Below are 17,324 nucleotides of genomic sequence, written 5' to 3' on the forward strand. Positions count from 1 at the left end.
CAATTGTCCAAGTGGAAGGTATTCATAGAAAAGATATAAATAATTTCTCAAAGTTAAGTGTCGATTAAGCTGAAAGATAAAGTTGTTGCATAGTGGTAGGGTTTTTTTTTTTTTAATATTTTCACAAGGAGTCTAAGGGTTGTCATATTGAAAAAAGAAAGAAAAGAGAAAAAACACACCTACCACCACATGCAAATATAAAAAATAAAAAGACAACCCCAACCAATTGCACCACAACCGGATGGAGGAACCCAGCTGACACACCAAGACGAGTCTCTGTGTCTAGGGAATCTTGGGGTTCAGCTCCTTTTACTTCAAGAGAGCCTGAACTGTGAGTATGCCTTGATTTCAACTGCATAATGATCCGTTTTTTTTAAGTTACATTCTGATTATCTGAGTAATATAAATGAAACCTGCTTCATGGTGACTAGCAACACTTTGTTTCTAGAAACCTGAGTAAACTGAATGATACCTCTGCCGTGACTTGACTTAAAATGAGGCTGTCTTCTTAGTTACTTGAAGTACTTTAGGACATGAGATATTTACGCTCATACTATCAATACTGTCACATTGTTTATACTGTATTTTGTGTACTGCCACAAAGACTTGCAGATCTACTTGAATCAATTAAAAGTTATTTTCATATGCAACAAATTTTATTTCCAGTGTATTATAAGTGATCTGTAACTTATTAACTTTATTAAGTTATGCTGACTCCCTATTTTCAATAATAGTATTTTCTTTATTATATGATTTCTATTTTATGGTAATTTACCAGACCAATTAAATTTTAAGTTTCGTGTTTCAGAAGTTAATATAGTGAATATTAGAGAAAAGAAAAAGCAAAATACCCTTTAGTGAATTCACCTAAAATTAAAAAATGTTTTAGCTACAGTTAAATTGATAACAAAAGCTAATGTACTACTAATATTCTTTCTAAAGCAACATGCTTTCAATTTTCACTTTGTATGCAGAAATTAGTGCAATTTTTAAAGCATGGCCTGAATGATTCAGTGATTATCAAGTCAAACTACAAACGTAAACGGCTGCTACCACTGCCAACTAGGTATGTATTTTAACATAGCAATGTGATGTTTTCACAAACATACCCAAACTGCATTTAAAAAGCTTTTGCTCATTGGAGGCCACAGTGGAATCTGTCGGGTCCTGCCCTCTAATACAGAAGCTCCTGTAGGAGCCAGCTGAAAAATTACAGGCAAGGGGAGGGTGGTACTGGTGGGTACAATGCAGCACTAATACAGGGTTGCAAACTTCAGGATTTGTCAAGTCACAACATTAAAAACCATTAACCATCTACTATCAGAAAACCACTGTGACCACTTCACACCAGTCACAACTAATGTCCACTAGGAAACTGGTTCCTATGTGAATGCAGTGGTTTGTTTCCTATCTTCACTGGCCATTCTTAACAAATCAAGTAAGTAGTTTTTAAAACATCAGTAAATGGCCTTAGGAACAGCGAGTGATTGACACATTGTAAAGGAGGCAGAAATCAGCCATTAAATTCCAAACAGAATCTAATCTGTTAATTTGTTAATAAATGACTGAACACTAGCCATTCAATACAGGGTTCTAAATGACAGCTACTACTACTATTTAAACAAATACATTCTTCTCTTTAAGCTTGAAAATAAAGCAAAACCAGAAAGGTTTATTGGTGATCTTGTACAACTATTATTTATTTATTTCATTTGCAGATTAGAGCTGAGGCAAATGGTTTCAGGCTACGTGCTTTGCGCTAATGGCTTTCTAGAAACATCTTGATAATGACAATCAGGCCTAGAAATAAGTTTGAAAAGATATGCTCTGGGGAATATGCTGAACATTCTGATGAATGATTTGTGATTCTGTAAACTCTGGACTTACTTACTTACTATAATGGACATAGCAAATAAAAAGGTTAGTACCTTTTCCAAAGAGGTAAAAGCTAGATGACAATCTTTTCTTAAAATCGCTAATGTGGATAATGCTAAAGGAATCATGTCAAAATGCCGCTGACAGAACTCATCATTAATAAAGAAAAGGCTGATCATATGTGATTAGGAGGAGTGAGGTTTGGTGAAAAGGATCATGGGCTCTAAAAGCTAGACGGATCTGAGTCTCAACTTGGGTACAGACATTTAAGAGCTCTGTGGTCATGGGTAACGATCAAAACATCTTTATCTTTCATTAATACCTACCTCACAAAGTTATTATAAGGATTATGTAAATGAAATAATATAAATGTGCTTAACACACTGTCTGGTACACAGCATATGCTAAATAAATATTAGTTACTGGTTTAGTCATCTAGCTCAAGGGTTCAATTCTGACTTCACATTAGAATCCCCTGAGGAGCTTTTAAAGGAAACCATTGCCTGGAGCCCATTCCAGACCAATTAAATCAGAAGATCTGGGGATGGAGCCAGGCATTGGTATCTTTAAAAAGCCCTCAAGAGGATTCTAATATGCAGCCGGGATTGAGAGCCACTGAGAGTCTCTTCTACAAAGTATCCAACTGTGGCAGTCTCAAAAAATCTTCCGTGGTAAAACCTTATTGCCTCCCCAAATAGATTGTTTCATTCTAAAAAAGCATTTCCTTAAAAGCAGGCAACATCTGTCTCTGCATTTTTACTCACTGGTCCTTCTTCTGCTTTCTGAAGACATACATTAGGAGGTGAAATGCTTTTCTCCATGGCCTTGAAAGTGTTCACATCTCCAGGTGCCTGTTTCCTTCCACTTGCTCCTCTGACATGATTTGGGCTCTTCCCCCCGCACTGGCTCTGTGGCCTTTTTTAAGTGTGCTGCTGAGGATGAAACACTGTATTCCAGGTGGAACCCTACCAGCTTAGGACAGTACCGATTAGTAGTGACAATCTTCGTTTAAGACACTCCATAGGTATGAAGTCAACCAAAGACAGGTTAGTTTTTGCTGCAGCCACGTCACACTGCGGACACAGCAACTGCAGTCAATTGCAATTGTGTTTTTGTTCATGTAGCTAAAGGCCTTCCTGTACTTGAATAGTTTATTTTAATATCCACATGTAGGACTTTACATACTTTTCTACTAAATTCCCTTTTTCATTCAACAGCATTTATTGTGCTAAACACTTGGTACACAGAGGCAAACAAAACAGACTTGTTTCCTAACCCTAATGGAGTTTTAAAATATAGCAATGGAGAAGAAAAAACAAAACAAAACAAAAACTCTATGACCTTTAAAGTCATTTCAGCTGTCTGAGCTCTCAAAATCGTGTCACCTGTCATGCCTCAGCTCACTTTCATCAGTGGCTATGAGATGTTTCTACCTGAGCCTCAGCCAATTCCCTATGTGACCACACAACACAGATCCCCTACAGGGGCCCTTCTCCTCTTCCTGGTAATCTACATTGCATTATCAGCTCCATTTGTGGCAGCCTGCCATTCTTCCTGGATTGCCCTTTCCTGTTTAGAATTTCAGATCACCAGAAACACGCGTGTAAGTTTCTATAAGCTTTGTGAAATCTGTCTCCGTGCAGTTGAGACACACGACAGACCAGGCTCAGTCCTCTTGCCTCCCTCCCTCCGTTGTCCTCAGCTCTGGTGACAGGCTCTTACCAGGGATTACATAACTTCCTCTTCACCAGTCAGTTCCTCTACCAAGGATTCGATTTCCCCCCTTGACAAAATTTTAAACAGGAATTTCACACTCTAATAAAATGGTTTCTTCTTGATCAAATTATAGGTAGTTTTAAGAAAGGCTAACTTCTTCCAAATGCTTTTCTCTGTGTATAAGGTCAAATCAGGAAATTAATTATGGTAATTCAAATCCACTGTACAGCATTCAAAGTTTAAATGCACACTCCTGAAAAAATATTTACCGGGAGCAGGGTCTCTGTCATTTTCACCTTCGTTTTCCAAGCAGTACTTAGCCAAGTGTGAGATATTCACTAAAACAAAATTAATCAAAAGGTGTTTTTTTTTAAAGCTAACTGTCATTGAACACTTATTATGTTCCAGGGTAAACATAACACTTGTTATGTTCCAGTTTTGTTGTTTGTAGAATGCATTTTTCCATTTCTACAAACAAAAAAACTAAGGCTTAGAAAAGATTAAGTTGTTGGCTGAAGGTCACAGAGTTAGTTAGGTCTGATTTTGATAACCTTGCCCTGAATGTCTTTATGACACCTCCTAAGAAGCTTCTGTGAAGAATTTGGGAAGTCACTCTAAGAAAGGAATGTGACAAGACCCTCTGGAATCCTCTCCTCACATCTCCTCTTTATGATGGCCTCTCAGACTGAACTCTTCACAGCAGCCAATGCCCAGCAAAGAGCCAGTAACAAATAGCACTGCTAACATTCTCTGCTGCCACACACAAGTGTAATTCACACACTATTTTACAAACAGTCTCACATGACCTAGCCCACGGAATATTTCAGCTGCAGTTACTTCCTTCCAAAATCTTTGTTTACACATCCTCTTTCCCATCTACATTATCACTCTATGTTCTATGCTTCTAGGTCAAGGAGACTCTCCAAGGTGCCTAACTGGCGGCTGTCACCACCTGACTTGGTTTTGTTTGGCTACTTTGCTCTCCTGTGCAGTGTTACGAGCCTGCCTAATGAGGCAAGTGCTGTGCTCTATTGGTCTGTTACGGTAATTGCATGCCCCCGTAGGCAAGTGATTTTAATACCCTCAACTTGGTGTTAGGTTGAAAAGGAAGAAATTTAGGACTATTTCCCCTATTCCCACCATGGAATGAGAGACTGCCATAGTTTATCTGTCACATACCATGTGGCAACACGTGTCAAAATGAATGAATGCCACCTATGAGGGAAAGAGTCAAGGCAGGAAGCTGGACAGGGGCCAGCAGTGGGCCCAGCTCACTCATGTCTGTAACTACCTTTAGGGAAACTGACACCCATCTTCGAAAAATATGAGCTGTCATTTCACCTCCATCTCTATTCCCATAAAAACTTCCCTAAAAGATGATTCCATAGTTCATATATTTGTTTTAATATAATAAATGAAACCTTGAACATTTATCATAGCATAGAAAAGGTCAGAGCAGGACATTCCACAAGATTCTACTATATGTGCTGCTTGTTTTGTGATACCGTAATGCTGCTACATATATTGTGTAGATATCCGAATGGTCCAAAGTAGGATAAAAGGAAAGCTTCTCACAATGTCTGAAAATAAATCATTTACTATTTGTGCTTTGAGCTAAAGTAATTGTTATTCAAATAACAAGTGACTCAATGTTTGGCATTCTGTTGTAGGAGAAATCTGAAGACATAAAAGCTACAGTCAAGGAACATGTCATTTAGCACCTTCACTTTTTGATCCCTACAGAAGACAATGAGAAGTCAGATGGTAACAATGACGACAACTTCAGTCAGCAGCTGGCCTTGCTCCTCCCAGGGAGTGCACTTTGTAACTAATCACAGCGTCCAATGGCCACACAACTTCTCAGGAGCCTCAAATTTTACTGCCTGTTCCATGGATGAAAAATTACTCTCTAATGTGTTAACAACATTCTACTCTGTTATTTTCATCGTGGGCCTCATTGGAAACATAATTGCCCTCTATGTATTTCTGGGTATCCACCGCAAAAGGAATTCCATTCAGATTTACCTACTCAATGTAGCCATTGCAGACCTCTTACTTATCTTCTGCCTCCCTTTCCGAATAATGTATCACATTAACCAAAACAAGTGGACACTAGGTGTGATTCTTTGCAAGGTTGTGGGAACACTATTTTATATGAACATGTACATTAGCATTATTTTGCTTGGATTCATCAGTTTGGATCGCTACATAAAAATTAATCGGTCTATACAACAACGGAAGGCGATAACAACCAAACAGAGTATTTATGTTTGCTGTATAGTATGGATAATTGCCCTTGCTGGATTTTTAACTATGATTATTTTAACCCTTAAGAAAGGAGGTCATAATTCCACAATGTGTTTCCATTATAGAGATAAGCATAATGCAAAAGGAGAAGCAATTTTTAACTACATTCTTGTGGTAATGTTCTGGCTAATTTTCCTACTAATAATCCTTTCCTATATTAAGATTGGCAAGAATCTATTGAGGATTTCTAAAAGGAGGTCAAAATTTCCTAACTCTGGCAAATATGCCACTACAGCCCGGAATTCCTTTATTGTGCTTATCATTTTTACTGTATGTTTTGTTCCCTATCATGGCTTCCGATTTGTCTATATTTCTTCACAGCTAAATATGTCGTCTTGCTATTGGAAGGAAATCGTTCACAAAACCAATGAGATCATGCTGGTTTTCTCATCTTTTAATAGCTGTTTAGATCCAGTCATGTATTTCCTGATGTCCAGTAACATTCGCAAAATAATGTGCCAACTTCTTTCTAGACGGTTTCAAGGGGAAGCAAGCAGGAGTGAAAGCACTTCAGAATTTAAACCAGGATACTCCCTGCATGATACATTCGCTACAGCTAAAATTCAGTCTACTTCTTAAAGCACTTACGGTAAACATATTAAAAAGAATGATAAAATACAGCCTAATTCCTTGAAGAACAAAAAATTATGAAACAAAGCTCTAGCATTTACAAAGCTTAGATCCTCCCAAAGTTCTTTGCTTATTTGTGATATTTCATTTGCTTAATTACAAAATATTTTAAGTGCAAGCTTACACTCACCACTAGATTTTAAATCTGTATATAAAATCTTTTAGGCTAACACTGTTAACATAGATTATAAAATTAAATGAAATTTATGGTTTTAACCACAGAATAATTAAAGAAAATGTTATAGTTTCTCAAGTCACTAAAGTAGCTATTCAAAATTAAGTACCTAATACTAATTTAAAGTGTGCTTAAAAGTTAACCGATTTGAGGACCGACTTAAAATGTCAGAAAATATGTTCATTGTCATTTAAAAAGCTTGTATAATTTGCCACTGTATTCATTTATGTCTAAACCTCTATTAACAGATGAAATAATAAAATTCTAATAAAAAATGAAATCACCCACTATCTATCACTGCTTAGTACAATAGGTGAGCTAAAATTCAATAGCCTAGCGACAGTACTTAAGACTGCACCTTACTTAAAACAGATTTATAAACAATTCGGCCATCTTGGACCATACACTTTGATAAAGCGAAATTGAAGATGTGTACACCCTGTGATCCAGCAAGTCCACTACGAGGTATACATCTTACAGAACCACTCAAACATGTATACAAGAAAACGTGTAAAGATGCTCAGTGACCTACTGCTCACAATACTAAACAAATGTAAACACCCTGAGTATGCATCAGCAAAGGAATGGAGAAAAAAACTTCATCTGCATGCATCAACGTGGAGAATTGGCAAAAATAATGTTGAATAAAAACCAAAAACTGCAAAGGGGTATGTACCCTATGAAATCACTTATGTAAAATACAAAACCACATAAAACAATACCGTATTCTTTACAGATCTATACATATGCAATAAAAATATAAAACATACGTCATAATATACACAAGCATATATACCAACTTAAGGTTAATGGTTACATCTGGAGAGATTTGAAGCAAACATGGCAAAATATTAATAATGTCTGTTAAACCTGTGTGGTAATACATGGGTATTTGTTATGTAATTTTTGGTATATATCTGAGTGTTTGAAATATTTCATAACAATAAAGAAAACCTGTAGGTTAGAATTAAAAGGAGCAAATTCTGAAATTTTCATGTATGTTCAAAAATAACTAGAGAGTAAGCTCTAAGAGAAAGGGCCCTTCGTATTTTTTAAAAAAATTTATCTTATTGAAGTATAGTTGATTTACAATGTTGTGTTAATTTCTGCTGTACAGCAAAGTGATTCAGTTATACACATATATATATATACATTCTTTTTCATATTCTTTTCCATTATGGTTTATCACAGGATATTGAATGTAGTTCCCTGTGCTATACAGTAGGACCTTGTTGTTTATCTATTCTATATATACTACTTTGTATCTGCTAATCCCAAACCCCCAATCCAGCCCTCTCTCATCCCAAGGGCAACCCCCTTGGCAACCACAAGTCTGTTCTCTATATCTGTCAGTCTGTTTCTGTATCGTAGGTAAATTCATTTGTGTCATATTTTAGATTCCACATGCAAGTGATATTATATGGCATCTGTCTTTCCGTTTCTGACTTACTTCCCTTAGTATGATAATCTCTAGGTCCATCCATGTTGCTGCAAATGGCATTATTTTATTCTTTTTTTATGGCTGAGTAGTATTCCATTGTGTGTGTGTGTGTGTGTGTGTGTGTGTGTGTGTGTGTACCACATCTTCTTTATCCATTCATCTGTCGATGGACATTTAGGTTGTTTCCATGTCTTGGCTACTGTGCTGCTATAAACATAGGGGTGCATGTATCTTTTTGAATTATAGTTTTCTCTGGATATATGCCCAGGAGTGGGATTGCTGGATCATATGGCAACTCTATTTTTAGTTTTTTGAGGAACCTCCATACTGTTTTCCATAGTGGCTGCCCCAATTTACATTCGCACCAACAGTGTAAGAGGGTTTCAAAAGGGCCCTCATTCATCACTGACTACCAGAGCATAGTTGCATTGCCTAGCACAAAGAAGATCAATACATATTTGTTGAATAACTGAATGAACGAGTGAGTGAATCGATGGATGAACAAGAAGGGAAGGAGGGAGGGAAGGGGTGCTTAACAGAGCTGAAAAAGTAGGTTATTTTCCTAGTCAACGTATCTAGATATAGCTGCAGAAAACGTCATACAATTGTAATCAGGAGATGTCATTAAGGCAACCATTCTCAAGTTTGGCCAGCATTGTTCTTTTTTTTTTAACATCTTTATTGGAGTATTATTGCTTTACAATGGTGTGTTAGTTTTTGCTTTATAACAGTTTTTTGATTACACACAGAATCAGAATGCTGTTGACTTAATATGTAAAAGCCTGTTATGACAAACTGCAAGGATCCATTCATAAGTTTCTGTCACAGAGTATGAGAATTTTTTTTTTTATACTCAGAATACTTCTTCAAACTTCAGGTAGGCCACTGACTGGGAAATCAGTATTAAAGAGTATGAAGAATTTCGTTAGGGCTGAATTTATTTTAATGAGATTTGGATTGTATACAGTTAGTGTTCAGTTAGTTGTATTTCAGTAAGTGTACACAAATGGTTGAACAAACAATAGGTCAAAGCAGAATTATATTTAAAAAACAAGAAACATTTGAGAATAAAAATAGAAATTTGGGGCTTCACTGGTGGCGCAGTGGTTGAGAGTCTGCCTGCTGATGCAGGGGACACGGGTTCGTGCCCCGGTCCGGGAAGATCCCACATGCCGCGGAGCGGCTGGGCCCGTGAGCCATGGCTGCCGAGCCTGTGCGTCCGGAGCCTGTGCTCCGCAATGGGAGAGGCCACAACAGTGAGAGGCCCACATACCGCAAAAAAAAAAAAAAAAAAAAAAAAAATTTGCAGAAAAATCAGAGGCTCAGAAAAAAGTAATAAATTTTATATTAATTACTGTGCTCTGACAATCGTTAACAAATACCAAACTGAAATTCAGTATTTCTGTTTGTATAATTTAAAAATATGACAATACTGATTTTCTCTCATGTTTTCAAAATTAAAATCTTTTTTACATTATTGGTAAACATTTTATATCCCTACATGTGTCTATTGTAAACATACAGTTTGAATGGTTAAATTACATTATCTATTATTATTACTAGTAGTAGTTTTATGGAACATTAAAAGAAACACATATACACTCATAATTCTAGAAGCTTTCTCATTATTTATATTAAATGAGATGATCCCTATAAAGCCCTGCACAATGGCATTCTTAAAAAAGTACAGAGTCAATTCTTGCTATAATATTTGTGATAAAATAAATTTTATTGAAAGTCAACCTATCTATAAGCTCCTAACAGATTTTCTTTACCGACAGAAGTTTCACTAATAACATACCTTAGAGTAAACTGACTCCTGAGAATGTTACTAAATTTTTAGAAAAATTTGCTAAACTAAACAAATTTAAGGCTATTTATTACATATAATCTTTTATTTCTTATTAAGCATTGGTGTACACAAGTAGGAAACACTGTCCCTACCTCCCCCAAGCCAAGATTTAGTTCTAGAAGCATACAGAAAAGGGAAATTCAGAAGTATATACATATTCTCACCTTGCAAAAGATCTTGAGAACAAGTTTCTAAATAACATCTCACATATGCAAAACCAAACAAGGGCATAATTAACTGCCTGGTTGCGAGAGTAAGACCTAAATGCTGAGTTTTGCTGTTAGTTTTGGAAAAGTATTCTGTGCAGAGCTGGGTTTGATAGCAGTTGAATTTCTATGATCAGGTCAATAGAAAAAGAAAATTCTGTTCTAGTACAGAAGGTTTTGTTTTCAACTTCTTTTTAAAATGGATTCTTCAGTCCTGCTGATATGAAAGTAGAACTAATATAATTACAGCTCTGTGAAGCAAAGCCTTACTGAAAAGTTATCCATAAGAGAAAAACAGCATGAAATAGAGTTCTCTCAACAGGCAGCCTGGATTGTGCAGAAACATGTTAACAGGCTAATTATTTTTTAGCCTTTTGAAGTATGAATGGAAACTTATTTTTACCAGATATTAAAATATATTCTTATCCTTCATTAAGGATAACACCGTGGAGCACATGCAAGGATAAACTTATCAATGGAACAGAATGCACAGCTCTACGCAGACCCTCAGTGATACATGAGAAAATTATATGACAAATTAATCACTCTCAACAGGGTAGGAGCAGGAACAAATCAGAGGGCAACCTAGGAGTCTGTTAGTCAAGATGTGCTAGAAGCTTGCAAAGTGGGGTTCAGTGAATTTTTTTAACATCTTTATTGGAGTATAATTGCTTTACAATGGTGTGTTAGTTTCTGCTGTTAAATGAATTTTTAAAAAGTTTGAGTGACTCTGATACACTTTCCTCCTTCAAAGAGAATTACTGCAAATAAAGGAGACATCACAAAGAGCATAGGGGAAGAAAGAAATGAATTAATAAATAGTGCTGTGCTTATTTAAAATAAAAGCCAATTTATAGCCTTGCCTCATATCACACCAAAAAAATTATAACTGGATCAAAGAGTTAAATGTAAATAATGAATGCATTAAAAGACTTAAAAATATGTGACTAACTCATCTGTGGAAGGGAAAAGACTTCCTATTAATAAAATAGAAATAACCACAGGAAAAGATGCATAGATTTGACTTTTAAAAGTAGACTATTTTTTTGTCAAAAACCATAAACAAAAATAAAAGCAAAAGCATAAAGTGAGAAAAATATTCACAACAGATATGACATTTACTGGAGAGTTTTTAATGTCAGGCACCAACGGACACCATAAACTTCCAAAGAAACTTGTATTTTTGATCAGAAGAAAGCATTTGAATCTCAGAATATAATCTGAACTATGACAACTCGAATGAGATAGAAACTCTCAAAATGGACGATGCAGTGTCCTTTTTCGTAGCTACATGGCCCAGTTGAGAACACATTCCTATAAGTGGCTGCTATAGTGCCTCAGTTCAGTCTGGTTTTCAAATTAAGGCGTGGAGGACTGCTTGCGTGGTGGTAACAATAGACTCAGAGCTAAAATGGAAGTGCTAGGTTTGTCGTAAACTTCTATTTTGCCTCTTATTTCCCCCCTTCAAGTTTACATGCAACGGAACGGGAAGCAAAGTAAATATATATTTATGTACCTTTTACTGTGCTGGGTGCTCGCAATGCATTATTATCATTTACTCCTCATTGCATCGTGATTGAAGTATTTTCTGTATTTTACATATGAGGGGATGCAAGTTGGTAGACTTTTATTCCACAGGCATTGTCTCTGCTAAGACACTGCTTTTCGTTTTCATTTCATTCTGCCCAAGCACAATGGTAATTACTGAGATGTCTTTTGTTTTTTTAAAAAAACATAAATGGGTATTAATATGTATTTAGGGCAAAAAATTCTGCTTATTATTCATCAAAACTGTGTGATGTCAAAAGACCAAAATCTTAAAGAACTAGTTTTCTAGCTATCACACATTTGTACACTCTGTGAAAGCTCTGCCTGAAACATGGACAATAAAGCAGTACAAAAGCATACAGGTTGAATAGACAGAGAAAAAAAAAGAAATCAAATTAGAGCATCTCACCCTTATTAATTTTGCTTCTAGCCCAGGAAATGCATAAAGAACCATCATAAGATGAGCTTTGGAAACGGTTTCTAATTGTGGTTTGGATACAGGTATTGATGATGCATAGAATCTCTTTTTGTGTTAGTAAGCCATGCAAGTTATTCCAGGAGCAACAGTTAACTGTTACAGTTATACTCTGGTTTGGTAATTCCACATATAATAATTTTTTAGGTATAAAATATTTCAAACATACAAAAAAGTAAAAATACAACATAACAGGTAGCTAAGCACCCATCACCCAAATTGTGCAGATGTTAATGTTTTGGCCCTATTTGCTTAACTGTTCTCTTGTACCTATACATAATCCAAGAAGATATACTAAAGCTCATCCGGAGGTAGCCTCTTGCCTAAAGTTAGTGTATATCATTTTGATGTACATGTTTATACTATTATAACATTCGTAAGTGGCATGAATAACAATGTGCATTAGTTTTTGTTTTTAAAATTTAACAAATAGTATCTCACTAATACATCCTTTTGTAACTTTTTTCACTCAAATTATGTTTGTGTTGATAGATTCATTCGTTTTAACAGATGCATAGTGTTTTACTGTGAGAATAAACAACAGTTCAATTCTCCATTTCTCCTAACAATGGGCCTTTAGGTGGTTTCCACTTTTTCACTATTAGAAACCACGCTCAAGCGAAGTCTTCTGTGTGCATGTGTGGAATTTTTCTATGGCTGACACCTAGAAGTAGAAATGCTTGGTTGTAAAGGGTATAAACATCTTCAGTTTATTTCAGTTGTGACAAATTGCTCTCCAAAGTGATTTTACCAATTTATACACCTATCCCACCACTAGTAAGATAAGAGTTTCTCTACCCACATCCTCACCAATACTTGGTTTTATCAGATTTACTAACTTTTGCCAATCTGGGAGGTGTGAAATGGCATCTCCCTGTGGTTTTAATTTGTGCCTCCCTGACTGCCGGTGAAGTGGAGCAGCATCACCTCATGTTTCTTTTTTGCCCATTCATGTTTCTTCTTGGGTGAATCATCTATTCATATCTACACCATTTCCCCTTTTCCCTTTAATGAGTTGCTTTTATTCCTTTTTTTCTTTCAAATTGTTGAAATAATTCTTTATATATTATGTATACTAATCTTTTGTTCTTTATATGGGTTGCAAATAACTTCTACCAGTGTGGACTTGTCTTTTACTTTGCTTATGGTTTCTTTTGCCAGACACCATAAGGAAAGGAAGACGTTTTCTAATCAATGAATCTAGATGAACCCTGGCCTTCTGAAATATATACACCCCTCAAGGACCAAGCTAAAGAATTTGCAGATGAAATTATCTTACAATTAGACAGCTTGGCATTTCAGTCAGAAATAGTATAGTACATAGGAGTGCAAACGAGGTGCCCCCTGAAAACAAAAATGTTTTGAGACTTAATCTACAAAATTCAAACATCTCAGTATTACAGATATGCAAATGATTTTAAAGGGATAGAAAGTCTCCTAGACCAGGAGCTGACCTGTTAAGTGTATCAATATATTTAAAGAAAGAATTGGCCATTCACCAGCAGGTAAGTGAGGGAAACTTGGAAGAAAAAGGGGGGTGGAGACTAGGAAGATGTTGGTATTGCCCACCCAGACAGAGTCCAGGGGAATAGTCTTAACCAATGGACCAAGAGTATTACCATCCCACTGGTAAAGCCATGGGGAGGATTATGGTGGCGCTGCATCCAATAGGTCTTCTTAGCCTACTGACATTAAACATTAAATAATGAACTGAGAGGCAGCATAATGGACAGGTTAATAGGGCAGCTGCTGCAACGACTGCCTGAGTTCAATTTCTGGCTCCACCACTTACTGTGTAACCTTGTACAAGCTCTCTTTCCTCTACTGAGAAAACAAAAATAACAGGAACACCTAACTTCTAGTGTTATGGAGACTAAACGAGTGAATAAATGTTCTTGGCCATTAGGAAACATTCAATATATGTTACTTACTGAAATACTCAAATGCCAAAGGAAAGACAGGGGAAATATATAAAATGGAATGGTCAGAAGCTGAAGATACACATCAGAACTAGGAAGATACACAGGGGAAGCTGACCTGGACCAAATGAGGTGGGGAAAGCACTCATAAAGGGTAATTTAACTTTAGCTTTCACTAATAACAGCAACGTCCAGGACAGGAGCTGCAGCAGACCCATGCTGTCAGAACCACACTCTGAAACTCGAGCAAGTAGAAGAGGAGAGGATGCCAGGAGAGGGACAGTTTCAAAGAATAGGATTACTTAGCCTTAAAGCAGAAGACTAAAAGAAAGGCATTAGAGCAAAAATATGCATGTGTGTGTGTGTGTGTGTGTGTGTGTGTGTAGCCTCAGAGAGCAAGCAGAAAGAAGACCAGTGAAGGATGGGAGTTGCAAGCAGCATGTTTCACCAGACTGTAGAAGAGGCTTTTCTAACAATTGTAGATCTCAAATGCAATAGAAAGCCAGTGAGTTATTTGCTAGTAGAACTATTTCAATATAGTATGGATCCTCAGCAACCTGGGAAGGCAGCAAAGCATTTCAAGCATTTAATAAAGTTTGGATTAGATGTTCCTTAGATCCCTTTAACAGAAGTTTTGGGTTTTACAGAACATTCAATACCTTAATAATGAGTGGCAACCAGGGGCCACCTGTGATCTTGTTGCTCCATCATGTTGTGCCCATACAGTCATGCCCTCAGGGCTATTCAGATGTGTGTGGCTGGGGGGCAGAGGAAGGAGGCTGCTTGCTGTATGGTCAATGGTCCCCAAGCAGTTCCCCAGAATCTTCTTTTGTAGCAGATTTGTCCCATGTCCCTTGCTCAGCACATCACAGGCGTTCATTAATATTTACTGCTAGAGGGCTTCCCTGGTGGCGCAGTGGTTAAGAGTCCGCCTGCCGATGAAGGGGACGTGGGTTCGTGCCCCGGTCCAGGAAGATCCCACGTGCCGCGGGGCGGCTGGGCCCGTAAGCCATGGCCGCTGAGCCTGCGCGTCCGGAGCCTATGCTCCGCAAAGGGAGAGGCCACAACGGTGAGAGGCCCGCGTACCGCAAAAAAAAAAACATATAAAAAAAAAAAATATATATATATATTTACTGCTAGAGAGACTGTTTAAACTCTATCTAAAATAAGTTGATGGATTCTGGGAGTTTTGTGACATTTGTTATGTTAGGTGCTCATTTCTTTGCTTTCTTACTGATACTTCGCTTTGTTATGCATAATCAGAGTGGTCAAACAGGTTATTGCACTGCATCCTGAAGCGGGTCAAGGTACCTTCACTGTAAAACTGGCTCAATAGTATAAACTCAGGTGGGAATGGTAATCCCTCTGATGTGTGATATTTTTAAATTTTATCCAATGGCAAACTTCTAGACTAAAAAATATTAATGCCTTCCTTTAACACTGCTGGCAATACTGTTACAGGCCCTTTCCTGTTATACACATTTCCTTTCTATGTTTCCTGCCTCTTCTCATGTTCTATCACCTACCAAGATCTTCTAGTACCCCCAATACTTCCCCCTCTATTTTTTTTCCTTTCCTGTACTCAGCAGCACCTCTATCTCTTCCCCAGTTCAGTTTTATTTTCTGACTTTCTCTTTTAATTGCCTTTCTCGCAATTTAGTGTCCTCTTATGTGTTCCCTGATTTGTCAGAAGCAGAAATGCTTCATTATTTGGGTGGAAATTTCGTTTGTACTCAAAAGAAAAACAGTTTCCGCTATATTAAAAACAACTTTCAGCTGGTTGCAAAGGGAACTGATGAGGTTTGCATGCATGTTCATATTCAGTTCCCCTTTGTGGCCAGTGAGACTTGAAAAACACTGGAACACACAGGATCAGCTCTTGTGCGGACTGATTATAGAGTTCCAAATATATGTGGCAAGTAGTGAGAGGTGTCAGCTAAATAAGTAACTGAGGGTCTCATGCTCTGATAGTTGGCAGTTGTGATCCTGCAAATAACTAAACCTCCAGTAATAAGTACAACCTAGCATGGTGGGAGAAAAAACTACTAAAGGGGCAAGCTAGACTAAGCATCCCTCTGTATCCTTTTAGGCTCTAGTATTGGAGATCTCAATTAATTATCCCGTTCTTAGGATCAGATAAGCAGAAACAGACTTTTCTTCTAGTTTTACTGAAAAGCTAGATTAGTTCTGGAAATAGAAAAGGGCTATTAACAGAGGATAGAAAGTACAAAGGAAACAGCATGGATTCCTGATACTTTCAGTACATCTTTTAATACAAGAAATAATCAAAAGAAAATACAGCTCCAAGACTGAACTGAGGCACAGTGGGTATCCCTTTGCAAAGTTAACTTTTCTTTTTGGATGTTGTCCAAGAAGCAATGGACTCTGAGGTACACATACTATATTAATCCCAAAGGAAGAGCCAATGTACTGTACTTTGAGGAAAAAAATATAAAAATCTAGTTAGAACACTGCTATTGCAAGCACAGTAAAGAAAATGTGGTAGATTAAAATTCTCTGCAGCGGGACTTCCCTGATGGTGCAGTGGTTAAGAATCCGCCTGCCAATGCAGGGGACACGGGTTCGAGCCCTGATCCAGGAAGATCCCACATGCTGCAGAGGAACTAAGCCCCTGCGCCACAACTACTGAGCCTGCGCTCTAGAGCCCGTGCACCTAAAGACCGTGCTCCGCAACAAGAGAGCAACGAGACGCTACCGCGACGGGAAGCCTGCGCACCACAATGAAGAGTAGCCCCCGCTCGCTGCAACTAGAGAAAGCCCATGCACAGCAAAGAAGACCCAACTCAGCCAAAAATAAATAAATAAAATAAATAAATTAATTAAAAAAAATTCTCTGCAGCTCTTCCCATCCAGAAGTGGAGTCTTTGCCCACCTCTTGAATCTGAGTAGGTATTGTGACTTGCTTTGACCAATAAATCGTGGTGAACACTATATGGCATCTAAGCAAGGCCTTAAGAGGCCTTGCAGCTTCCAGTTTTGTGCTCCTGGCACCCCAAGACCATCACGGTGTAAATAAACCCAGGATGAAAAATCACATGGAGATACTCAGCCCGCACAACCATCTCAGCTGAGGCTCCAGACATGAGAGAGACCATCATGGACCATCCAGCCTCAGCTGAGCTGCCAGATAACTAAGAAGCTGCATGAATGAATGACCCC

General features: G+C 37.5%; 2 protein-coding genes across 15 annotated transcripts in view; one reads left to right on the forward strand and one right to left on the reverse strand.

Moving 5' to 3' along the window:
* The window catches only part of CASK (calcium/calmodulin dependent serine protein kinase), a 388,474-nt gene that overhangs the window by 144,671 nt on the left and 226,479 nt on the right, over positions 1 to 17,324 (reverse strand). The window lies entirely within an intron of this gene.
* Positions 138 to 7,679, forward strand: GPR34 (G protein-coupled receptor 34). Of its 2 annotated transcripts, XM_027091499.1 has the most exons (4): positions 138 to 331; positions 975 to 1,066; positions 4,500 to 4,605; positions 5,262 to 7,679. In XM_027091499.1, the coding sequence occupies exon 4, from the start codon at positions 5,341 to 5,343 to the stop codon at positions 6,475 to 6,477; it is 1,137 nt and encodes a 378-aa protein (XP_026947300.1). In that variant the 5' UTR covers positions 138 to 331; positions 975 to 1,066; positions 4,500 to 4,605; positions 5,262 to 5,340; the 3' UTR covers positions 6,478 to 7,679. The 2 variants fall into 2 exon arrangements, with proteins under 2 accessions (XP_026947300.1, XP_026947302.1); XM_027091501.1 differs by lacking the exon at positions 4,500 to 4,605.

The sequence above is a fragment of the Aethalodelphis obliquidens genome, unplaced genomic scaffold (genome assembly GCF_003676395.1).
Source record: "Aethalodelphis obliquidens isolate GAN/ISIS:26980383/991018 unplaced genomic scaffold, ASM367639v1 scaffold71, whole genome shotgun sequence".
Lineage (NCBI taxonomy): Eukaryota > Metazoa > Chordata > Mammalia > Artiodactyla > Delphinidae > Aethalodelphis > Aethalodelphis obliquidens.